Source organism: Pelobates fuscus, chromosome 8 (assembly GCF_036172605.1).
Source record: "Pelobates fuscus isolate aPelFus1 chromosome 8, aPelFus1.pri, whole genome shotgun sequence".
Lineage (NCBI taxonomy): Eukaryota > Metazoa > Chordata > Amphibia > Anura > Pelobatidae > Pelobates > Pelobates fuscus.
The window spans coordinates 178,473,030-178,499,601 of record NC_086324.1 but is presented as its reverse complement, the minus strand read 5'-3'; the positions used below and the strand labels follow the sequence as shown (position 1 = coordinate 178,499,601).

General features: G+C 48.3%; 1 protein-coding gene across 5 annotated transcripts in view; it reads left to right on the top strand.

The window, feature by feature from the left end:
- Positions 1-25,969, top strand: part of GREP1 (glycine rich extracellular protein 1) — a 135,732-nt gene extending 109,763 nt beyond the window's left edge. For 3 of the 5 annotated variants that reach the window (XM_063430916.1, XM_063430919.1, XM_063430915.1), the window contains 8 exons: positions 1,010-1,066; positions 3,960-4,040; positions 7,032-7,094; positions 8,049-8,099; positions 11,255-11,287; positions 16,510-16,554; positions 23,649-23,702; positions 25,852-25,969. In XM_063430916.1, coding sequence (XP_063286986.1) covers positions 1,010-1,066; positions 3,960-4,040; positions 7,032-7,094; positions 8,049-8,099; positions 11,255-11,287; positions 16,510-16,554; positions 23,649-23,702; positions 25,852-25,871 — 404 coding nt within the window. In that variant the 3' untranslated portion in view covers positions 25,872-25,969. Of the gene's footprint in view, positions 1-1,009; positions 1,067-3,959; positions 4,041-7,031; positions 7,095-8,048; positions 8,100-11,254; positions 11,288-16,509; positions 16,555-23,648; positions 23,703-24,074; positions 24,123-25,851 lie in introns of all 5 variants that reach the window. The other 2 variants (XM_063430917.1, XM_063430918.1) reach the window with 2 other exon arrangements.
- Positions 25,970-26,572: the final 603 nt, after the last annotated feature.

Genomic DNA, 26,572 nt, shown 5'->3' with positions numbered 1-26,572 from the left:
TCTTAACTGCCGAACAGCGGTGTTTGGTCGTCGAGCGTCTGGAACTAAAATCGGACGCTCGACTACCCAGACACCGCTCAGACCTCCAGGATCCCCAAATCGTATGATCCAAACTGCCGAACGGCCCGCCGTTCGGTAGTTTGCATTCCCCAGTTTAGGGGATTCATCCGAACCAAAGATTGGGGTCGGATGGCTGAGCTATTCGGCACTTTCTAGGCAGAGAAGTAGACCGACTACAGGGCCAGAATCTATGGAGCCGTTTTCGGCTACTGTGTCCCTGCAGTCGGTCAAATCTTTAAATACCTGTAACTCCCGAACCCCTGGTCTGATCTGGGTGAAATTTGAATATGTTACTCACCCAGAGCAGACCTACCAGGGGACCCCTCGTGTATCCCCGTACCCCCCGTATTTAGGGGTCATTCAGAAACTGGGGAAAACTCGGTTCCCTCTAATTAATTTACCTGTTAATCTAAGGGGAGGAGAGGGAGGGGAGGTGATTGTGAGGTGATTGGTTGTTTTGAGTTACCTCCCTTGCATGGGAAAAAGCCATAAAAGAAATTGTGTGAATAAAGCTGACAGTTGACCTCCAAGCTATGTGTCGTCTAGTTCTTGGAGGGAAGGGATTGTAACCACGCTACCCGTTTGATACCTGTATTGGATTGCTGTTCCTGTCTACCAGCGGAGCTACCTTGGATCGTACCTCTACTCCGCTACAGGTAGATTATTCGTTTCACGAACAGTGTGAAACTACCATGTGAATGATGGCGGCTTTCGTGCCGCAAGCATACGAATGCTATCGGTCTAATTATAATACAAAATACAAATATAGACATATGCAGGCAATCTTAAAGCAATAGCATCCTATACATAAAATGACTTAAGGGGCTAGGTTTGCCACAAAAGGGTAGTTTGTCACACTCACAATTCCTTTTATTTCCTGGGTTTTGGGTTTCTGTGAGATTTTTTTTGTTTTAGTAAATAATATCCAACTTACTCTCTCTCTCTGTAGGATCAAAGGCTCAGTTCAATTCCTATCAAGGACCTATTGGTGAAAATGGCAAACTTGGTGCGTATCGCACTTCCATATACAGTTACTGCCCCCCTACCCAGCCTCTATACAGCCTGTACACCTACTGCCCCCCCATACAGCCTGTACACCTACTGCCCCCCCTATACAGCCTGTACAGCTACTGCCCCCCTATACAGCCTGTACACCTACTGCCCCCCTTTACAGCCTGTACAGCTACTGCCCCCCTATACAGCCTGTACACCTACTGCCCCCCTATACAGCCTGTTCACCTACTGCCCCCCCATACAGCCTGTACACCTACTGCCCCCCTATACAGCCTGTACACCTACTGCCCCCCTATACAGCCTGTACACCTACTGCCCCCCTATACAGCCTGTACACCTACTGCCCCCCTTTACAGCCTGTACAGCTACTGCCCCCCTATACAGCCTGTACACCTACTGCCCCCCTATACAGCCTGTTCACCTACTGCCCCCCCATACAGCCTGTACACCTACTGCCCCCCCATACAGCCTGTACACCTACTGCCCCCCTATACAGCCTGTACACCTACTGCCCCCCTATACAGCCTGTACACCTACTGCCCCCCCTATACAGCCTGTACACCTACTGCCCCCCTATACAGCCTGTACACCTACTGCCCCCCTATACAGCCTGTACACCTACTGCCCCCCATACAGCCTGTACACCTACTGCCCCCCTATACAGCCTGTACACCTACTGCCCCCCCTATACAGCCTGTACACCTACTGCCCCCCTATACAGCCTGTACACCTACTGACCCCCCTATACAGCCTGTACACCTACTGCCCCCCTATACAGCCTGTACACCTACTGCCCCCCCTATACAGCCTGTACACCTACTGACCCCCTATACAGCCTGTACACCTACTGCCCCCCTACCCACTGCCCCCCTATACAGCCTGTACACCTACTGCCCCCCTATACACCCTGTACACCTACTGCCCCCCTATACAGCCTGTACACCTACTGCCCCCCCATACAGCCTGTACACCTACTGCCCCCCTATACAGCCTGTACACCTACTGCCCCCCCTATACAGCCTGTACACCTACTGCCCCCCTATACAGCCTGTACACCTACTGCCCCCCTATACAGCCTGTACACCTACTGCCCCCCTATACAGCCTGTACACCTACTGCCCCCCCCATACAGCCTGTACACCTACTGCCCCCCATACAGCCTGTACACCTACTGCCCCCCTATACAGCCTGTACACCTACTGCCCCCTATACAGCCTGTACACCTACTGCCCCCCTATACAGCCTGTACACCTACTGACCCCCTATACAGCCTGTACACCTACTGCCCCCCTATACAGCCTGTACACCTACTGCCCCCCCATACAGCCTGTACACCTACTGCCCCCCCTATACAGCCTGTACACCTACTGCCCCCCTATACAGCCTGTACACCTACTGCCCCCCTATACAGCCTGTACACCTACTGCCCCCCCTATACAGCCTGTACACCTACTGCCCCCCTATACAGCCTGTACACCTACTGCCCCCCCCATACAGCCTGTACACCTACTGCCCCCCCTATACAGCCTGTACACCTACTGCCCCCCTATACAGCCTGTACACCTACTGCCTCCCTATACAGCCTGTACACCTACTGCCCCCCCTATACAGCCTGTACACCTACTGCCCCCCTATACAGCCTGTACACCTACTGCCCCCCTATACAGCCTGTACACCTACTGCCCCCCTATACAGCCTGTACACCTACTGCCCCCCTATACAGCCTGTACACCTACTGCCCCCCCATACAGCCTGTACACCTACTGCCCCCCCATACAGCCTGTACACCTACTGCCCCCCCATACAGCCTGTACACCTACTGCCCCCCTATACAGCCTGTACGCCTACTGCCCCCCTATACAGCCTGTACGCCTACTGCCCCCCTATACAGCCTGTACACCTACTGCCCCCCCTATACAGCCTGTACACCTACTGCCCCCCTATACAGCCTGTACACCTACTGACCCCCCTATACAGCCTGTACACCTACTGCCCCCCTATACAGCCTGTACACCTACTGCCCCCCCTATACAGCCTGTACACCTACTGCCCCCCTATACAGCCTGTACACCTACTGCCCCCCCTATACAGCCTGTACACCTACTGCCCCCCTATACAGCCTGTACACCTACTGCCCCCCTATACAGCCTGTACACCTACTGCCCCCCTATACAGCCTGTACACCTACTGCCCCCCCATACCGCCTGTACAGCTACTGCCCCCCTATACAGCCTGTACACCTACTGCCCCCCCATACCGCCTGTACACCTACTGCCCCCCTATACAGCCTGTACACCTACTGCCCCCCTATACAGCCTGTACACCTACTGCCCCCCTATACAGCCTGTACACCTACTGCCCCCCCATACAGCCTGTACACCTACTGCCCCCCTATACAGCCTGTACACCTACTGCCCCCTATACAGCCTGTACACCTACTGCCCCCCTATACAGACTGTACACCTACTGACCCCCTATACAGCCTGTACACCTACTGCCCCCCTATACAGCCTGTACACCTACTGCCCACCTATACAGCCTGTACACCTACTGCCCACCTATACAGCCTGTACACCTACTGCCCCCCCATACAGCCTGTACACCTACTGCCCCCCTATACAGCCTGTACACCTACTGCCCCCCTATACAGACTGTACACCTACTGCCCCCCCATACAGCCTGTACACCTACTGCCCCCCCATACAGCCTGTACACCTACTGCCCCCCCATACAGCCTGTACACCTACTGCCCCCCTATACAGCCTGTACACCTACTGCCCCCCTGTACAGCCTGTACACCTACTGCCCCCTACACAACCTGCCCCCTCCATTATATAGCCATTGCATTTGCCCCTTTGATAGCATTGCTTTCTCTACCTCCACAGGGTCCCTGGGGCAGTTGCCATACAGATCACAGGCTCTCCCTGCTGGCAATCTCGGATATGATCCCAAAGCTGTTAAAGCTGGTAAGTCTCTCTAACTCTGTATGGGCCTCTCTCTGAATAGTGTACCCCGATATATTATCTGCCCCTCCTATCTTTGTATAGTGTACCCCGATATATTATCTGCCCCTCCTATCTTTGTATAGTGTACCCCGATATATTATCTGCCCCTCCTATCTCTGTATAGTGTACCCTGATATATTATGTGCCCCTCCTATCTCTGCATAGTGTACCCTGATATATTATCTGCCCCTCCTATCTCTGCATAGTGTACCCCGATATATTATCTGCCCCTCCTATCTTTGTATAGTGTACCCCGATATATTATCTGCCCCTCCTATCTCTGTATAGTGTACCCCGATATATTACCTGCCCCTCCTATCTTTGTATAGTGTACCCCGATATATTATCTGCCCCTCCTATCTCTGTATAGTGTACCCTGATATATTATGTGCCCCTCCTATCTCTGTATAGTGTACCCTGATATATTATGTGCCCCTCCTATCTCTGTATAGTGTACCCTGATATATTATCTGCCCCCTCCTATCTCTGTATAGTGTACCCCGATATATTATCTGCCCCCTCCTATCTCTGTATAGTGTACCCTGATATATTATCTGCCCCCTCCTATCTCTGTATAGTGTACCCCGATATATTATCTGCCCCCTCCTATCTCTGTATAGTGTACCCCGATATATTATCTGCCCTCCTATCTCTATATAGTTTACCCCGATATATTATCTGTCCCTCCTATCTCTGTATAGTGTATCCCGATATATTATCTGCCCCCTCCTATCTCTGTATAGTGTACCCCGATATATTATCTGCCCCCTCCTATCTCTGTATAGTGTACCCCGATATATTATCTGCCCCTCCTATCTCTGTATAGTGTACCCCGATATATTATCTGCCCCTCCTATCTCTGTATAGTGTACCCCGATATATTATCTGCCCCCTCCTATCTCTGTATAGTGTACCCCGATATATTACCTGCCCCCTCCTATCTCTGTATAGTGTACCCCGATATATTATCTGCCCCTCCTACCTCTGTATAGTGTACCCCGATATATTATCTGCCCCCTCCTATCTCTGTATAGTGTACCCCGATATATTATCTGCCCCCTCCTATCTCTGTATAGTGTACTCCGATATATTATCTGCCCCTCCTATCTCTGTATAGTGTACCCCGATATATTATCTGCCCCCTCCTATCTCTGTATAGTGTACCCCGATATATTATCTGCCCCCTCCTATCTCTGTATAGTGTACCCCAATATATTATCTGCCCCCTCCTATCTCTGTATAGTGTACCCCAATATATTAACTGCCCTCCTATCTCTGTATAGTGTACCCTGATATATTATCTGCCCCCTCCTATCTCTGTATAGTGTACCCCGATATATTATCTGCCCCCTCCTATCTATCTCTGTATAGTGTACCCCGATATATTATCTGCCCCCTCCTATCTCTGTATAGTGTACCCCGATATATTATCTGCCCCTCCTATCTCTGTATAGTGTACCCCGATATATTATCTGCCCCCTCCTATCTCTGTATAGTGTACCCCGATATATTATCTGCCCCTCCTACCTCTGTATAGTGTACCCCGATATATTATCTGCCCCCTCCTACCTCTGTATAGTGTACCCCGATATATTATCTGCCCCGTCCTATCTCTGTATAGTGTACCCCGATATATTATCTGCCCCTCCTATCTCTGTATAGTGTACCCCGATATATTATCTGCCCCCTCCTATCTCTGTATAGTGTACCCAGATATATTATCTGCCCCTCCTATCTCTGTATAGTGTACCCCGATATATTATCTGCCCCCTCCTATCTCTGTATAGTGTACCCCGATATATTATCTGCCCCCTCCTATCTCTGTATAGTGTACCCCGATATATTATCTGCCCCCTCCTATCTCTGTATAGTGTACCCCGATATATTATCTGCCCCTCCTACCTCTGTATAGTGTACCCCGATATATTATCTGCCCCCTCCTACCTCTGTATAGTGTACCCCGATATATTATCTGCCCCCTCCTATCTCTGTATAGTGTACCCCGATATATTATCTGCCCCTCCTATCTCTGTATAGTGTACCCCGATATATTATCTGCCCCCTCCTATCTCTGTATAGTGTACCCCGATATATTATCTGCCCCTCCTATCTCTGTATAGTGTACCCCGATATATTATCTGCCCCCTCCTATCTCTGTATAGTGTACCCCGATATATTATCTGCCCCTCCTACCTCTGTATAGTGTACCCCGATATATTACCTGCCCCCTCCTATCTCTGTATAGTGTACCCCGATATATTATCTGCCCCTCCTACCTCTGTATAGTGTACCCCGATATATTACCTGCCCCCTCCTATCTCTGTATAGTGTACCCCGATATATTATCTGCCCCTCCTATCTCTGTATAGTGTACCCCGATATATTATCTGCCCCTCCTATCTCTGTATAGTGTACCCCGATATATTATCTGCCCCTCCTATCTCTGTATAGTGTACCCCGATATATTATCTGCCCCTCCTATCTCTGTATAGTGTACCCCGATATATTATCTGCCCCTCCTATCTCTGTATAGTGTACCCCGATATATTACCTGCCCCCTCCTATCTCTGTATAGTGTACCCCGATATATTATCTGCCCCTCCTATCTCTGTATAGTGTACCCCGATATATTATCTGCCCCTCCTATCTCTGTATAGTGTACCCCGATATATTATCTGCCCCTCCTATCTCTGTATAGTGTACCCCGATATATTACCTGCCCCCTCCTATCTCTGTATAGTGTACCCCGATATATTATCTGCCCCTCCTATCTCTGTATAGTGTACCCCGATATATTATCTGCCCCTCCTATCTCTGTATAGTGTACCCCGATATATTATCTGCCCCTCCTATCTCTGTATAGTGTACCCCGATATATTACCTGCCCCCTCCTATCTCTGTATAGTGTACCCCGATATATTATCCGCCCTTTCTTTGTAAATCTCTCTGTAGGAGGCTCTCAGAGTCAGTACGGCCCCCAGGCTGCATATCCAGATCCCGCAGCTTCCAAATACGGTGAGTCCAGCCCTCCCAGCAACATGTCCCTTAAAGGGGAATGAAGCAACATAACCACTAAGTCAGTGAATGGTTTGAAAATCTAGGTGTGCTGGGAACAGGCTTTTCTGGAGCCCGAAGCTCCTGCTAGGAGTTTCATTTAGCTCCACTAAGCTAAACCCAACCACACAGGACCGGCTCACTGAACTAAGTATTGCACCACAAGCAGTTTGACTACTTACCCTGGAGGGAGAGGATTGTAGTACTAAATCTCCCCCCCGCCTTCTACTAAATCCCAGCCCCCCCCCCCCCTTCTACTAAATCCCAGTCTCCCCCCTCTACTAAATCCCACCACACCCCTCTAGCCAACAAGCAGACTCCACTCACATTGCCGCTGCCAGTATGCAACGCCGGAGCATGCAATTATCAGAGCTGAAGATAGGAAATGCTATGTTAAATGCAATGTGCAATAAAGGAAGTATAAACATTAAATGAGTCTTTACAGGAAGTATTTAGGAAGGCTGTGTAAGTCACATGCAGGGAGGTGTGATTAGGGCTTTATAAACAATATGATTTAACTCCTAAATAGCTGAGAATTGAGCAGTCAGACTGCAGGGCATGATCTATACACCACAAAGGATGGTGGTAGACAGTGATAGACGGTGAAGGCACGCGGTGTTTGGTGTAACACTAAATGTCTGATGTTCGTGACTTTCCACAGACGCACATGTGGCAGAACCTGATGGGTCTCACATGTTATGGGGGTTCACAGTATTTTGTGTCCGAAACAGATAGACATGGAGGATGTAGCGCAGAGACGAGATTGTCCGAATTATCCCCAGTTAATCTGACAGATAACCCTAACACAATAGCACTTACACTGCAGCTGCGTAGTACAAAGGATAATGTGTCCTAGAACATGTATCCTGAGTGAACACGTGTTAACGATTATTCTGCTCTAACAATCTCTTTCAGCTGGGGCCGCGCAGTATGAAGGACAATCTATTCCACAGGCTGCCACCGATGGTAAGGGAGGAAAATCACTGCCACTCACCATCTACTGCCCCTCACCCTCTACTGTCACTCACCTTCTACTGCCACTAACCTTCTACTGCCACTCACCCTCTACTGCCCCTCACCCTCTACTGTCACTCACCTTCTACTGCCACTCACCCTCTACTGCCACTCACCCTCTACTGCCACTCACCCTCTACTGCCACTAACCTTCTACTGCCACTAACCTTCTACTGCCACTAACCTTCTACTGCCACTCACCCTCTACTGCCACTAACCTTCTACTGCCACTCACCTTCTACTGCCACTCACCTTCTACTGCCACTCACCCTCTACTGCCACTCACCCTCTACTGCCACTCACCTTCTACTGCCACTCACCCTCTACTGCCACTCACCTTCTACTGACCCTCACCCTCTACTGCCTCTCACCTTCTACTGCCACTCACCCTCTACTGCCACTCACCTTCTACTGCCCCTCACCCTCTACTGCCCCTCACCCTCTACTGCCACTCACCTTCTACTGCCACTCACCTTCTACTGCCACTCACCTTTCTTCATGATTTGAAGTGGTCATGGTGCCTGGAGTCTTGCTTTGATCGACTGCTGCTAGACGTGTTACTCCATCATTGGGGTGTCATCAGCCACCCCTGAACTAGACTTCTAGGCTGCCTACCACCAATGCCGAGTAACTTTCATTGCACAGAATGACTGTGATGACCATGAATGGCGACAGCCAGGGCTTCCGGTTTATGTCACTCTGCAGAATTTGGAATCTGAACCCCCAGAGAGCATCGGAGCTTGACGGAGACCTCGGAAATGGGACAAACCGGGCACCATAACCACTACAGCAGGCTTATGAGGATTGTCTGTCTGCCTCTCTGTCTCACCCTCTCTCATAGAAACATAGAATGTGACGGCAGATAAGAACCATTCGGCCCATCTAGTCTGCCCAATTTTCTAAATACTTTCATTAGTCCCTGGCCTTATCTTATAGTTAGGATAGCCTTATGCCTATCCCACGCATGCTTAAACTCCTTTACTGTGTTAACCTCTACCACTTCAGCTGGAAGGCTATTCCATGCATCCACTACCCTCTCAGTAAAGTAATACTTCCTGATATTATTTTTAAACCTTTGTCTCTCTAATTTAAGACTATGTCCTCTTGTTGTGGTAGTTTTCTTCTTTTAAATATGGCCTCCTCCTTTACTGTGTTGATTCCCTTTATGTATTTAAATGTTTCTATCATATCCCCCCTGTCTCGTCTTTCCTCCAAGCTATACATGTTAAGATCCTTTAACCTTTCCTGGTAAGTTTTATCCTGCAATCCATGAAACAGTTTAGTAGCCCTTCTCTGAACTCTCTCTAAGGCAGGGATGTCAAACCTGCGGCCCCCCAGATGTTGCTGAACTACAACTCCCATGATTCCTTCAATGAAACAGATAGCCAGGGAATCATGGGAGTTGTAGTTCAGCAACATCTGGGGGGCCGCAGGTTTGACATCCCTTCTCTAAGGTATCAATATCCTTCTGGAGATACGGTCTCCAGTACTGCGTACAATACTCCAAGTGAGGTCTCACCAGTGTTCTGTACAATGGCATGATCACTTCCCTCTTTCTACTGCTAATACATCTCCCTATACAACCAAGCATTCTGCTAGCATTTCCTGCTGCTCTATTACATTGTCTGCCTACCTTTAAGTCATCAGAAATAATCACCCCTAAATCCCTTTCCTCAGATGTTGAGGTTAGGACTCTATCAAATATTCTGTACTCTGCCCTTGGGTTTTTATGTCCAAGATGCATTATCTTGCACTTATCCACATTAAATGTCAGTTGCCACAACTCTGACCATTTTTCTAGTTTACCTAAATCATTAGCCATTTGGCTTATCCCTCCTGGAACATCAACCCTGTTACATATCTTAGTATCATCAGCAAAAAGACATACCTTACCATCAAGACCTTCTGCAATATCACTAATAAAAATATTAAAGAGAATGGGTCCAAGTACAGATCCCTGAGGTACCCCACTGGTGACAAGCCCAAGCTTTGAATATACTCCATTGACTACAACCCTCTGTTGCCTGTCACTCAGCCACTGCCTTAACCATTCAACAATATTGGAATCCAAACTTAAAGATTGCAGTTTATTGATAAGCCTTCTATGTGCAACAGTGTCAAAAGCCTTACTGAAATCTAGGTAAGCAATGTCTACTGCACCACCCTGATCTATAATTTTAGTTACCCAATCAAAAAAAATCAATAAGATTAGTTTGGCATGATCTCCCTGAAGTAAACCCATGTTGTCTCTGATCTTGAAATCCATGTGTTTTTAGATGTTCAACAATCCTATCCTTTAACATGGTTTCCATCACTTTCCCCACTACTGAAGTAAGGCTTACTGGCCTATAGTTGCCCGACTCCTCCCTATTACCTTTCTTGTGAATAGGCACAACATTTGCTAACTTCCAATCTTCTGGGACTACTCCTGTTATCAATGATTGGTTAAATAAATCTGTTAATGGTCCTTGACAGTTGAAATAGAACCTCTTCCTCTGTAAACTCACGTGTAATAAATGACCAATTTGTCCTTTTTCCTTCATTTTCATCTGTAAATACTGAACAAAAATATTCATTGAGGCAGTCAGCTAGACCTTTATCCTCTTCTAAATACCCCTTTCTCTCTGTCTCTCTCTCCCTCTCTGTGTCTGACTCGCCCTCTTTCTCTGTCTCGCCCCCTCTCTCTCTCTGTTTCGTCCTCTCTCTGTCTCGCCCTCTCTGTGTCTGGCCCTCCCTCGTTCTCTGTCTGTCTGTCTGGCCCTGTCTTTATCTGTCTGTCTGGCCTGCTCTATGTCTGTCTGGCCCGCCCTCTGTCTGTCTGGCCCGCCCTCCCTCCCTCTGTCTGTCTGTCTGCCCCCCCCCGCTATCTGTCTGTCTGCCCCCCCCCCCCCCGCAGTCTGTCTGTCTGTCTGGCCCGCCCTCTGTCTGTCTGTCTGGCCCACCCTCTGTCTGTCTGGCCCGCCCACCGTCTGTCTGTCTGGCCCGCCCACCCGCTCTCTGTCTGGCCCGCCCGCCTGGCCTCTGTCTGTCTGGCCCGCCCGCCCTCTCTCTGTCTGTCTGGCCTGCCCTGTCTCTTTTCCCATTAAAATCTCTATCTTCTCTCACAGAGTCACTCAGTCCATCTTCTGCTGTCGTAGAAGGTATGTTACTAGCATGTCACACATATGTGTTGGGAATGCCATGTATGTATGTTCTATGTATCCAGGGCCGTCTTTAGCGCGGGGCAAACGGGGCAGCTGCCCCGGGCCCAGTTGCTCCTGGGGGGCCCCAGAGCAGCTGCCCCGTGGGCCCCGCGATTTGAGCAGCCCCCATGTACCCAGCGGTGCGGTTGCACAGAGCCGCACCGGCCCGCCAACTAAGGAGGCCCTCCGGGTGGCCCATGCACTAAGGGCCACCCGGTAAGCATGTTTGAGCAGGGGCCCGGTCGGGCGCTGTGACGCTTAAACAGCGCGACCGGGCCCCTTCCTGTACCGGCTGGGAGGAAGTGAGTGCCGCGCGTCACTTCCTCCCACCGGAGAGCACAGCCGCGCGGGAGGAGAATGGCCAGAGGAGAACTCCCATCTGCCTCAGCCTGCCACTGGACCCCAGGGAAACCACCCTCCAGGAAAAGGTAAGAACCTGGAGGGTGGCTAAATGTGTGTGTGTGTCAGTATGTTTGTATGTCAGTATGTCTGTGTGTGTATGTCAGTATGTCTGTGTGTGTGTGTGTATGTCTGTGTGTGTGTGTGTATGTCTGTGTGTGTGTGTATGTCAGTGTCTGTGTGTGTGTGTATGTCAGTGTCTATGTGTGTGTGTGTATGTCAGTATGTTTGTGTGTGTGTCAGTATGTCTGTGTGTGTGTCAGTATGTCTGTGTGTGTGTGTCAGTATGTCTGTGTGTGTGTGTCAGTATGTCTGTGTGTGTATGTCAGTATATCTGTGTGTGTGTCAGTATGTCTGTGTATGTCAGTGTCTGTGTGTGTATGTCAGTATGTCTGTGTATGTCAGTGTCTGTGTGTGTATGTCAGTATGTCTGTGTGTGTGTGTGTCATTATGTCTGTGTATGTCAGTGTCTGTGTGTGTATGTCAGTATGTTTGTGTGTGTGTGTGTATGTCAGTGTGCGTGTGTGTCAGCATGCTTGTCGGTGTGTATGTTGGTATGCCTGTGTGTGTCAGTATCCCTGTGTGTGTGTCAGAATGTCTGTGTGTGTCAATACATCTGTCAGTGTATGTGTCTGTGTGTGTTTCAGTATATCTGTCAGTGTATGTGTCTGTGTGTGTTTGTATGTATGTGTGTGTGTCAGTATGTCTGAATGTATATAAGTATATATTTGTGTGTCAGTGTATGTGAGTCAGTATGTATCTGCGAATGTTTTAATATATCTTTCTGTGTGTGTATGTGTCAGAAGGTCTGTCAGTGTGATTGGGGGTTGGGCGTAATTGGGGCGGGCGGAAGGGGCAGGGCCTAGGGGGCCCAAGAAAATGCTTTGCCCAGGGTCCTATTCATATTATAGACGGCCCTGTATGTATCCCATGTTTCTGTTGCATGTCCATCCCAGGCATGTTTAAAGTGTGTGCACTTGGTTGGCATGTTCTGTTCTAAGCATGTTATATTGCACATATATTCTGTGACACACTTAAACTCCGCATCCTCGTGTCTAACAGTGAAACATGCCACTAACATGTTACCGCATCAGGAACCATCTCACCCGTGTCACCAATCTGTGTTTCCCTGTGTCATGAGAACCCAAAACCAGTGTGTTTCCCCCTTTAACAGTTTTGTGTCTGCATCCATACACACAGAAATACACGCAGTCAAACATGCAAGTATTGCCAGAACGCACACCAATGTACATAAACATGTGGACAGAGATACACATGTACTCTGATATAAACAGTCACATTCAGAGACTCACACATTGATATAGAAACATCATATAGTAACAGACACATTGATATAGAGACGTCATACAGTAACAGACACACACACATTGATATAGAGACATCATACAGTAACAGACACTCACACGTTCATACAGAGTCACTCACACAGTAACACATACAGAGACACTCAAACTGATACTGACACTCACACACTAACAGACATTCATACATTGATACAGAGATACTCACACAGTAACAGAGACACTCCTACAGTAACAGGCACACTCACACAACAACAGACACACAATAGATAAGATACACATTGATACAAAGACTCCCACAGTAACGGAGAGACTCACGGTAACAGACACACTCACACATTGATATAAACACACACCGTAACAGAGACACTCATGCAGTAACAGACACTCGCACATTGATACAGAGACACACAGTAACAGTCACTCACACATTGATACAGAGACACACAGTAACAGTCACTCACACATTGATACAGCGACACACAGTAACAGTCACTCACACATTCATACAGAGACACTCAAACACTGATACAGACACTCACAGTAACAGACACAACGTAGCAGAGACACTCACACATTGATACAGAGACATGCACAGTAACATAGACACTTACATTAACAGACACACATCCATCTATCTATATATATTCTTGGATTCTTCAGGAACTGAGAGTGTCACAGTTGGGGGAACTGCTCCCCCGGTCACGACTGCCTCGCCCAGAACCCCGAAAAAGAAAACTTACAAAGGTACAGTCAGGAACGCCCCATCTATTTGGGGTGTTAAAGACCGATATCTACACAATGGATCTAAACACTGTGTGTGGCTCTGACCAGGAGTAAATATATCGAGAAAAAAAATTAACCAGTAGACGTTACGTGTTTTTTCTCCTCAAATTATTGTATCAAGTTTGTTTTGCAATTACAAAAAAATATAGAACATTAAATATATATGTTTAACAAATATAAACATAATTAAAAGGGAAAAAAACATAAACCCAAAAATAATAAAATGAAAAGGGGATTATACAATATCACGTATTGACCAATATGTCTATTACAATGTTTATAATTTACTGTGAGTTATAACAATATACTACTGTTAGTTGGTGCAATGCTAGCTTCAATTTTACAGGAAAACGCAGCAAAAAAGGGGTCTTGTCTGACTGTCAGTGGGATTCACTAGTTTTACCAATTCGGCTATAAATTTAAAATTCACTTTGAACTCACCTTAAATTCTGAGTTTAGTGAGTGGCCCTGTATGGGTTGAGGTCAAAGCACAGATTGGACCACAAGCTGGCACTCTGGAGCTGCTGTTTAAACAATGGAAAAACAGAGAGGTATCCAGTAAACGTGTGAACAGTGATTCTGAGCTCAGAGTCGGCACAGACAGTGGGAGACACCTACCCCAACACATTAATAACTTTATTTTCACCGCCGCTCAGCTTTTGAAATTTTCAGCCTAGACCCTGCTGTGAGCTCAGTTAGGATATGGCTTATTGTTAATTTTTATATATTATTTTATCACTCCCTCGCACTGCGCTCTCCTTACACCGCTCCCCCCACCCTGCGCTCTCCTAACACCGCTCCCCCCACCCTGCGCTCTCCTTACACCGCTCCCCCCACCCTGCGCTCTCCTTACACCGCTCCCCCACCCTGCGCTCTCCTTACACCGCTCCCCCACCCTGCGCTCTCCTAACACCGCTCCCCCCACCCTGCGCTCTCCTTACACCGCTCCCCCCACCCTGCGCTCTCCTTACACCGCTCCCCCCACCCTGCGCTCTCCTTACACCGCTCCCCCACCCTGCGCTCTCCTTACACCGCTCCCCCACCCTGCGCTCTCCTTACACCGCTCCCCCACCCTGCGCTCTCCTTACATCGCTCCCCCACCCTGTGCTCTCCTTACAGCGCTCCCCCCACAGTGCTCTCTCCTTACACCGCTCCCCCCACCCTGCGCTCTCCATACACTGCTCCCCCCACCCTGCTCTCTCCTTACACCGCTCCCCCACCCTGTGCTCTCCTTACACCGCTCCCCCACCCTGCGCTCTCCTTACACCGCTCCCCCCACCCTGCGCTCTCCTTACACCGCTCCAACCACCCTGCTCTCTCCTTACACTGCTCCCCCACCCTGCGCTCTCCTTACACCGCTCCCCCACCCTGCGCTCTCCTAACACTGCTCCCCCACCCTGTGCTCTCCTTACACCGCTCCCCCCACCCTGTGCTCTCCTTACCCCGCTCCCTCGCTCTGCGCTCTCCTTACACCGCTCCCTCGCTCTGCGCTCTCCTTACACCGCTCCCCCCACCCTGCGCTCTCCATACACTGCTCCCCCCACCCTGCGCTCTCCTTACACCGCTCCCCCCACCCTGTGCTCTCCTTACCCCGCTCCCTCGCTCTGCGCTCTCCTTACACCGCTCCCCCACCCTGTGCTCTCCTTACCCCGCTCCCTCGCTCTGCGCTCTCCTTACCCCGCTCCCCCACCCTGTGCTCTCCTTACACCGCTCCCCCCCACCCTGCGCTCTCCTTACACCGCTCCCTCGCTCTGTGCTCTCCTTACACCGCTCCCCCCACCCTGTGCTCTCCTTACCCCGCTCCCTCGCTCTGCGCTCTCCTTACACCGTTCCCTCGCTCTGCGCTCTCCTTACACCGCTCCCCCCACCCTGTGCTCTCCTTACCCCGCTCCCTCGCTCTGCGCTCTCCTTACACCGCTCCCTCGCTCTGCGCTCTCCTTAACCACTCCCCCACCCTGCGCTCTCCTTACACCGCTCCCCCCACCCTGCGCTCTCCTTACACCGCTCCCCCCACCCTGCGCTCTCCTTACACTGCTCCCCCCACCCTGCGCTCTCCTTACACCGCTCCCCCCCACCCTGCGCTCTCCTTACACCGCTCCCCCCCACCCTGCGCTCTCCTTACACCGCTCCCCTCACCCTGCGCTCTCCTTACACCGCTCCCCCCCACCCTGCGCTCTCCTTACACCGCTCCCCCCACCCTGCGCTCTCCTTACACCGCTCCCCTCGCCCTGCGCTCTCCTTACCCCGCTCCCCCCCACCCTGCGCTCTCCTTACACCGCTCCCCTCGCCCTGCGCTCTCCTTACACCGCTCCCCCCCACCCTGCGCTCTCCTTACACCGCTCCCCCCACCCTGCGCTCTCCTTACACCGCTCCCCCCACCCTGTGCTCTCCTTACACCGCTCCCCCCACCCTGCGCTCTCCTTACACCGCTCCCCTCGCCCTGCGCTCTCCTTACACCGCTCCCCCCACCCTGCGCTCTCCTTACACCGCTCCCCCCACCCTGCGCTCTCCTTACACTGCTCCCCCACCCTGCGCTCTCCTTACACCGCTCCCCCCACCCTGCGCTCTCCTTACCCCGCTCCCTCGCTCTGTGCTCTGCTATCATATCCAGCCAGAGCTCAGAGCTGCTTGTTTTGGAATCTTCTCATTATGATTAATGTCTTGGTTGTACAGGAGGATACCAGCAACTGGGAAATGGACAAAGCCCCTGGCCTTATGGTAAATACGGATGCAATGCACACATCAGCCCCAACATTAATACCAGTGACAGCTGGAGCGAATAACATTGATTATATTGTTACAATACAACCTGTCAAGGGCTGGGATATATTCGGCAGCAAGTGAACAGTCAGTTCTTAAATTTATTGTGTTGGAAGAAGGAAAACGGGGCAAGTGTCAAGACCTGAGTGACTTCTCCAAAACGGCAGGTCTTGTGGGCTGTTCCCGGTGTGCACTGGTTCATACTTGCCAAAAGTGGTGCAAGGAAGGACAAGCAGTGAACCGGAGTTAGGGACATGGGTGCACAGAAGAGCTTCTGTAACTCAAATTGCTAAAGATCTTAATACTGGTCATGATAGAGAGGTGTCAGAACCCACCGTACATCACAGTTTGTGGAGTGTGGGGCTGCATAGACCGGTCAGAGTGCCCATTATGACCCCTGTCTACCACTGAAAGTACCGGCACTGGGGACGCAAGCATCGAAACTGGACCATAGAGCAATGGAAGAATGTTGCCTGGACTGATGAATCATGTTTGGATAGCATGGTGCGTGTGTATCATTTACCTTGGCAGTAGGGTGAACTATGGGAACAAGGCAGGCTACTGGAGGCAGTGTTCTACTCGGAAAGCCTTGGGTCCTGGCATTCATGTTGATGTTAAATTGACATGCACCACCTACATAGAGCTTGTTGCAGACTGTAACGGATCACCTGTCACCCCATATGGGCACCTCCGTTGACGGACGCTTCCTAGCTGATGCCGAGGACCATAAGCACCGCACCGGACACCACAACCACCGCAGACTCCACAACCGCCGTAGCTTAACTGGAATCTCGCCGTCTTCCTTCCACCCTGGATCAACCTCTGTCCTCCAGGACCGTGTAGGAAAGACCTCTCCTCCAGGAGAGCGTTTCAGGAACAGTTCCTCCAAGAGCTAAGTGATTAGAGCTCAGGGGAGTATACAAAGTATAGCAATCCCCAGTGTAAATACAGCAATTCCCTACAATAACGAGACAAGGCTACGTATTAAGGGTTAAGCAGAACAGAATGAACTGAGGGTTTATTGTCTCTTTTATACAAGTTTTCCCAGAAGGTTACCACCCACGTGGACCTTGTGGAGCACAGGACACAAAGTTACAAAGCCAATCAAAAAACTCTTGTACAGTTAGGCACTCCCAGATAATGTACACAAACCCTCCCCTCTGCCTGTGATACAATTACCAAGCACAATGGACTAACTCAATTACCCACAGGCAGAAAACACACCTTTTTCACAAAACACAGAAAACACCCCAAAACACCACATATCTATAAAAAATCACCCAGATCAGAGCAGTGGTTCAAAAGATAGATGGAAGTCCTATATGACCGACTGCAAGCATGGTTTTCATGCCTAAAAGAGTTCCACAGATTTAGGCTGTGTGGCCGGTCTATCTTCTCCTCTATCCTGGAGATAATTGGCTTAAGTGGCTGTGGTAACTTAATTATCTCCAGGTACAGGAAATATTAAAAAAATAAAGTAAAAAACTGTTACAAAAACAACATAAAAATACATAACTCTTATAATACAAGGTTTAACCTATATGCCCAATATATCCCCAGATAATGCAAAACAAAAGAAAGAATGTAGCGCTTTTACAAATACAAATAAATCACCTGTTTAGGTTCAGATAGAAGTTCTCCCTTTTTTAAAATATCAAAATATACGTAGGTATCTATAAAAAATAATAATCGAACATAGTATAGATCATACAAAATAAAATATTGAATCCCAATATTAATGTGTATGCACTAAAAACAGAGAGCTATGGACCCAGCTCTGGTTTGGATCACTTCTGGGTCCGTTTTAGGCGACCCACCCCTATTGGCGAAATAACTCTCGTTCTGTGTAGGAAAGTAGAAATACACACAATTGCGCGGTATTGTTGGTACAATGTCAGAAATAAAAATAGAAATCCCAAGTGGGTACTTACAAATCTAGAGTCATCAAATAATGACTCAATTTATGAGCAATATGCAGATTAAGGACTGCACTCCCTTCTTTAAAAGATGAAAGGCTGGGAACCAGGATACGATGTATAAATTTAAAAAGATTTATTAACACAAATTAAAAATAAATAAAATTGCAACAATGTGCTAAATCCGGAACGCGTTTCGCCACTAACGGCATGGCTTCTTCAACCGGGTAAATCCGTTCGATATCGTCAAGTTCCCTTCTCTGATACTTAAATACTTGAAAGTGGCGGGCAAAGAGCCGGTACACGGTTACCGCCTCACGTTAGTACCACCCACAGGTACTACGTGTGCGGTCCATGCCTCCCTCTCGTGCCGTTACCGTCGGAGAGCCGAAAGGGTTACCATTCCTAATCCTTTCGGTTCCATGTCCATCGTCCAAACTTACATCACAAAAATATAAGTCCACAGTTCATCCTTCAAAATATTCTGTTTCAGCAGTTCATTCTTTTGGGGTAATGTTCATAATGATTCTTTTATCGATGTTCATATTAACCCATTACATACATAAAACACAGAATGGGAGAAACAGAGTATCAGTTTATACCCTTATTGGCATCAATCATTCATTCATCTTGAGTAAACCATATTTGAAAACCTCATTTATTTTTTCTGAAATACAATTCTTTAATAAATTCAGATGGTGACCTCTGGACCCAACGTTTAAAATGAAATACTCTCTCTAATTCTTGATAACAGAACGTCGACATAGTTTGTCCTATTCTGTGACAAATCTTAACAATCTAGTCTTACATTTTTGATTCGGTAATGAATGGGATCTTAAATGTGAGGAAAAGTCTTCCTTCAATCGGGCAATTGAATTTGCACAAATACATGAAGTTTGCTCAAACAAAAAGGTCTCTTGTTATTTAGAAATGTTTTATTCCATCATTTCCATAGGTGTATTCCTCTAAATTAAACCGCCCGAGCTTACTTTAGCTTACTCCAAGTGAAGTGGATTTACCACATCTATATCTACTAATAACAAGTTAAAAGCCCTCCCATTGAACTAATATTCGTGTAGCACATCTTGGTAAAATTAGTGATATATTGATATAAATTCCGGCATATAATAAGAACTCCCAATATAGAAATAAAATGGACGTGTAACTAGACAATCAAAATGAATAGCTTAGGGATCCTTAATGCAGAGATATTCGTTCCCTTCTTAATAATATTAAAAAGTCTCATAAATCTTAATTCTATAGTTATAATATCTAAAAAGTTATTAAGAGACAATGCCTTTGTCTAAAACTTATGAAAAATATAAAAAACTGTACTAAAATATATAAACAATAAAAAGATATATATAACCTAACAGAGGATCATAATATAAAAAATGGCATAACTCATGTCTTGGTGCCGGATACCACAGGACACGTTTAGGGGTCTTGTGGAGTCCATGCCTCAACACATCAGAGCTGTTGAGGCAGCACAAGGAGGACCTACACAATATTAGGCAGGTGGTATTATTTTTATGGCGGATCAGTGTGTATATATATACATACATGCATATATACACACACACACACGTCCACTCGTGCATTTACACAAATACATATACACAAAAACCACACACAGGCATTCCCAGAAATGCACACTGATGCAAACTGTATCTCTGTATTTAATATCTCTAATATCCTGCTGTTACAGTGTGTCTTGTTTTCTATGTAATCACACAGTTAGTTTCAGTCAGGAAGCGAGTAGGGGTGATTAACATCAGTCAAGATCTTATCACGGATCTTACAAGTTTTCAGAAGAATTTAAAAATGCTGTGTGAACTAATGACAATTGCCATTTTCTGGGGCTCTCACACTGCAGGGTGTGTCTGACATGTCTGAGCAGTTTTTATAGATTGGTTAATATGACTGAAAACGTACAGATCCCTGTCAGATTGTCTGCTCATTCTATAAATCAGTTTATCATATCTGAAGAGCTGGGCCGGAATAAGAGCCCATTGGGCCTGGTGCTGACAGCTACCAATCTTATCAACAGAAAACACTAAGACAGCCGTCCCTACCGGGGGTGCTGGAAAACACGCAGGATGCATTTTTCACACAATAATCCACACACCCTGTGCTAATCTCCCACTTTCATCTCCCAACCAAACCCCTAACATCGGCGTCCTGTGAAGCGAGACATTAGTAGGCGGGGTAAAATGAGGTGGTCTAGTAAAGCGAATAACGTCACTGGCACCACCCTAAGAAATAGACCCGCCCAGAAGGTGTGGCAGAAATGCCTCTGCCACGTGTTCTTGTTCATTCGGGAACCGAACAGCCGCACGAACCGGAGACCACCCTGGAGCTTGTTAAGCCTAATTGACAGTTTGTAACACTTTCCACCGCAGTGTTCTAAGTGTTCGTCTGGATGGCCGCATTTCCAATGGACGATCACGAGGTGGCGGCCATCTTGTTCCCTCAAATGCAGGCAGCAGTGTTTGGGCATGAATTTCATGAAACTGAAAACGGACACAGAAGCTCCCCGAACACCGCTGGACTTCCATTATCACCTGCGTTTGGTTCTACAACACTTAGAAGGGCACTGTTCGGTGGAAACTTTCCCACGAACAACATAAACAAGCTCCAGGGTAAGACTATTGACTCTGTTTGGTAGTTTGCTCGTTTTTAAACTACCGAACTACACCGACCGCAAGCCCTTTGGGCACAGGTCCATGCGGGCGGGCGGGCGGGCGATCAAATTACGACTTCCATGAAATTCCTGAACCCCTAAACTGATCTGGGTTACTTTTGGATATGTTGGTCCCCCAGATCAGGGCTATGAGGGGATGTAACTTTTGTGGGGGTTTTATGTGTTTAAAGGTATTCTGGGGGTTTTGTAAAAATGTTCTGTGCCTGGAGATAATTGAGTTTAGTACAGTTCCTGACTCAATTATCTCTCAGGCTCAAGAGAGGGATTATCTTACTTTGTGTGGGAGTGTCTTGGACCTGAGAGCCAATGTAATCGCGTGTGTGTTTTTACTGTAGTCTACTCTCAGGTCCAGGGGGAGTTCCCCTTGCATGGGGATTGACATAAAAGGCCAGTTGTGGCTACCAATAAATCAGTTCCTGCTTACCCTCAATTTAGAGCCTCTTCTTGTGCTTGTAGGGAAAAGCTATTGTAACAGATCTACCCTGTTCCTGGATGATGATTTTGCTTTGACTAGATCGGTATACAAACCTAACCGAACAGATTGCCCCATCTGGTTCGTATACTTAAAGTGCAGAACACATGGACCACACAGAACAGTCGTGTGCCTCTAGTTGACCCACTTGACCTTTACTAACACCTACACAAACCGCAAACACTTGAACATTTGTATGGACGAACACAAGGTGGTGGCCATCTTGTTTTGGCGAACGCTTCCAGCGGTATTTGGTCATTGAGTGTATGGAACTATTATCGGACACTCAACGGTCCGAACACTGCTGAGACTTCCACTCTCACCTATATTCGTTCCTATTCGAAGAAAGCGCGTTCGGTGAAACCAAACTCCCAAACGAGGGGCACATGACTAGATTTCCCACAAACTGCTACTTTTGGTATTTTGTTGTATTTGAAGCTCCCAAAAGAGACTGACCGCACAACCTGAATCTATGGAACTGTTTTGGGCAGCAGCCTCGTGTGCGGTCGGTCAGAAATAAGACTTCCATAAAAAATCCTGAAACCCTGAACCGATATTGGTGATTCTTGGATATGTTGCTCACTCAGATTGGGCTATCAGGGGATATACCTTTTGTGGATTTATGTGAGTTTTTGGGGTACTTTCGGGTTGCCTGTAAATTGTGTTCTTTTTCGCCTGAGATAATTGGGTTAATACAGTAATTGACTCAATTACCTCCCAGGCAGAGGGGAGGGATTGTATGATATGTATGGGAGTGTCATGTATTTTACCACTGTTGTCATTGGTCTGTGACTTTGTAATACAGTCTTCCATCAGGTCCAGGTGGGAGTACCCCTGATGGGGATTGTCATAAAAGGCCAAGTGTGGTCCCATTAAAATGAGTTCACTTCTCCCTCAACACGCAGCTCCGTCTCATGATTGTAGGGCACAGCTATAGTTGCTATAACCACTAACTCTTATAAGAGCTGTACAGCTATGCTGGCTCTATTGTCTGCTTGCAGATCAACTTGGAAATACTGCCGCACTACCCACACGGGGGAAAAGGACATCTCTGGCGGTGGATACCCCTCCTCTCTCGGGGTAACTGCCACAGCTATATCAGCTATAATCCCTGCTCCTGGGATTGTTCTTTGGATTGCTGTAATCACTAGCTCTTGTAAGAGCTACATTGTTATACCTGCGATACTCTCTTGGAGGAGAGGCCTTCCCACTGGGAGCTGGATCCAGGAGTTTTTTGTCCAGGGATGGACGGGACGGCAATAGCCCAGCCTAGCTGCGGCAGCTAAGGGGCTACAGTGCTTATGGTGTCCGGTGCAGTGTTTATGGTACTCGGCGACAGCTAGGAAGCGTAGATTGGTGGAGGTACCCGGTTGGGGTGCCAGGCGGTCCATCACAGAAGGAAACTGCAATTCACACCAGGCTGCCTGCCAATCACACAGGTCAGCCAACTAAGGACAGACTATGCACCCTGAGCATTGCTCAAACACGTCCAGTGATGCACTCGCGCTTTCTGGGGAAAGTTCCTGGGGGCCCCGGTCCTCACTGGTCCACTCCTCTCCTTCTCTTCTTACTAGCAGGCAGAAGCTCCCGCTATGCATTCTGGGACAGAGAAAAGGTGGATGTAGTGAGTGTAGAAGAAAGGGGACATGCCACAGTGTTAGAGAGACTAAGGCAGCAAGATCATTCACATAGTGTGCAGAGTCAGCTTTACCTTAACTTACTTACAGTCTACGAGCCCACACAGGTCTTAATCCCTACATCCCTCCTGAGCTCATAAAGCAAGATTATAGATTTAATCAATAGGCTTATTCCATGGGCCTAGAGCTTCAGCTCCATTAGCCCCTATGTTAATCCGGCCCCTCTGGAGAGGCAGTAATAGCACAAATTATCATGAAGCCCCCTACTGGCCTCTTGGAGCCCTGCACCCTGTCTGAAAGAAATCTGTTTTCTGTCTTTACAGCCCCCGAGGAATCTGCCTATGGCGTGACCGATTACTATGGCAACGGGTACCGAGGTGAGGTTGCAGGGCATTGTGGGTATTTTGTTAATTTATTATGTACTTGGTGTAAGGCATGGTGTGCAGGGAGAGCCAGGGAAATACACAGGAGAGACACTGTGCAGGGGCAATTATTGAATCAATGTAGGCTAACTGTGTAAAAAAAGTACCAGTCTGACACAAATACACGTGAAAGCCATGGTGGGGGGCCAGTTTGTTGTCCCAGGATAGGAGTGTTTTACTTTAAATTGGGAGACAGCCATTAGATTATCGTCACGGAACACAATTTGAATTCACACTGTATTCTAATTGGCTTTAAAAAGCACTGAACAACCAATCAGAATCCAGCTCTGATTTGCAATGTGTTTTTTCTCCTGTATCTCCCTGCAGCCCCTCTTTAAAATGCAGGGCGTCCTTCAGCAGTTAAATGCCTTACAGGTAACCTCGACATCTGTATTTGAATTTGTGCATTATTTTAGTAGATATTTCAACCATTTTGCTCCAGTGATATAGACATAAAATAACAGATGAAATTAGTATCTTGTAATCCCTTCTTAACAGAAATTTAGTCCAGTTTTGGAATGGCAAGTTTTTAAAAGATACTTTCATTTTCAAGGTTAAAGAGAAAGGGAGGTTCTCCCGAAAGATTGTAGTTTGAAAATTCTATTATTGCAATAAAAACGTTATTACGAGATACTCATTTAATCTGCATTGTGTTTTGAAGAAAGTACCAATGACCAGTTATGGCGAGGAATGCAGCAGTAGGGGGCGATGTGGCTGTGTGCATGCAGCAGTAGGGGGCGATGTGGCTGTGTGCATGCAGCAGTAGGGGGCGATGTGGCTGTGTGCGTGCAGCAGTAGGGGGCGATGTGGCTGTGTGCGTGCAGCAGTAGGGGGCGATGTGGCTGTGTGCTTGCAGCAGTAGGGGGCGATGTGGCTGTGTGCGTGCAGCAGTAGGGGGCGATGTGGCTGTGTGCATGCAGCAGTAGGGGACGATGTGTGCGTGCAGCAGTAGGGGGCGATGTGGCTGTGTGCGTGCAGCAGTAGGGGGCGATGTGGCTGTGTGCATGCAGCAGTAGGGGGCGATGTGGCTGTGTGCGTGCAGCAGTAGGGGACGATGTGGATGTGTGCGTGCAGCAGTAGGGGGCGATGTGGCTGTGTGCGTGCAGCAGTAGGGGGCGATGTGGCTGTGTGCACGCAGCAGTAGGGGGCGATGTGGCTGTGTGCGTGCAGCAGTAGGGGGCGATGTGGCTGTGTGCGTGCAGCAGTAGGGGGCGATGTGGCTGTGTGCGTGCAGCAGTAGGGGGCGATGTGGCTGTGTGCGTGCAGCAGTAGGGGGCGATGTGGCTGTGTGCGTGCAGCAGTAGGGGGCGATGTGGCTGTGTGCGTGCAGCAGTAGGGGGCGATGTGGCTGTGTGCGTGCAGCAGTAGGGGCGATGTGGCTGTGTGCGTGCAGCAGTAGGGGGCGATGTGGCTGTGTGCGTGCAGCAGTAGGGGGCGATGTGGCTGTGTGCGTGCAGCAGTAGGGGGCGATGTGGCTGTGTGCATGCAGCAGTAGGGGGCGATGTGGCTGTGTGCATGCAGCAGTAGGGGGCGATGTGGCTGTGTGCATGCAGCAGTAGGGGGCGATGTGGCTGTGTGCGTGCAGCAGTAGGAGGCGATGTGGCTGTGTGCGTGCAGCAGTAGGGGGCGATGTGGCTGTGTGCGTGCAGCAGTAGGGGGCGATGTGGCTGTGTGCGTGCAGCAGTAGGGGGCGATGTGGCTGTGTGCGTGCAGCAGTAGGGGGCGATGTGGCTGTGTGCACGCAGCAGTAGGGGGCGATGTGGCTGTGTGCACGCAGCAGTAGGAGGCGATGTGGCTGTGTGCACGCAGCAGTAGGAGGCGATGTGGCTGTGTGCGTGCAGCAGTAGGAGGCGATGTGGCTGTGCGCGTGCAGCATGCTAGGTGAAGCGAGGTTTGGCTGTAATGAGTGAATCTGGTCATGTGATATCAATAAATGGAGACTGGCACATTAATTAATCAGACGGCCAGGCTGTTTCTATTATAAGGATATTTCAGTAAATTCTCCTGCTGTGTGTCTGGCCATCTCTATGTAGATTCCTTGTGAAGCCTATAATAATGACGGATGGGAATATAGACTTTGAATCTGCTCTGTCTCCCCATACAGGCTGCTCCGGGACATGCTGAGTGTGGACATCCAATCGTCTCCCTGCAATCGGAAAGGGAATGTATATATGGGAAGGATGGGCTGTAAAGAATCCTCAATAAAGACCATTGGAATAAAACCAAGTGTCTAATAAATCTTCCTGGGATATTAGATTAAACCATATTATTATTGCAAAACCGTAAAATCTCAAAAAATCTTTATAAACCTCCTGTGTACAGCAAAGAGAATAACGGGGCTGTCGCCATGGAATCTGCTGTGCGTGGATATGATTTACCCGGTTTAAAACGTTACATTCTTCACTGCGCACATTTTTATATCATGTCCATTTTTTGTCACGTTTTAACATAAAGGGAAAAAGACAGAAATTGTAAGAGTGACTAAAAATAGGAAACTAAATCTGGATGCGCCAATAATAAACAATGAAATAAAATGATATGAAGCATTGTCATATACAATACATCAATGCCAAGCAGAGCTAGTAAAACAGCTCGCTAAGTGAGATCAGATCGCAGACATGCTTGGGGTGGATGGCAGCTATTTGGATTTTCTCAAAGCGTTTGATACGATTCCACACAATAGGTTAGTGTTCAAACCAAAAGAAATTGGTCGACGTTGAAAAGGTTTTAAACTCCCCTTTTCTCCCATGATGCACTGGTCCTGCCCTGCCTGGCCCCGCCTCTGTGACTGAGATCATCAAACTTAGGAAAGCAGTGGGAGGCTA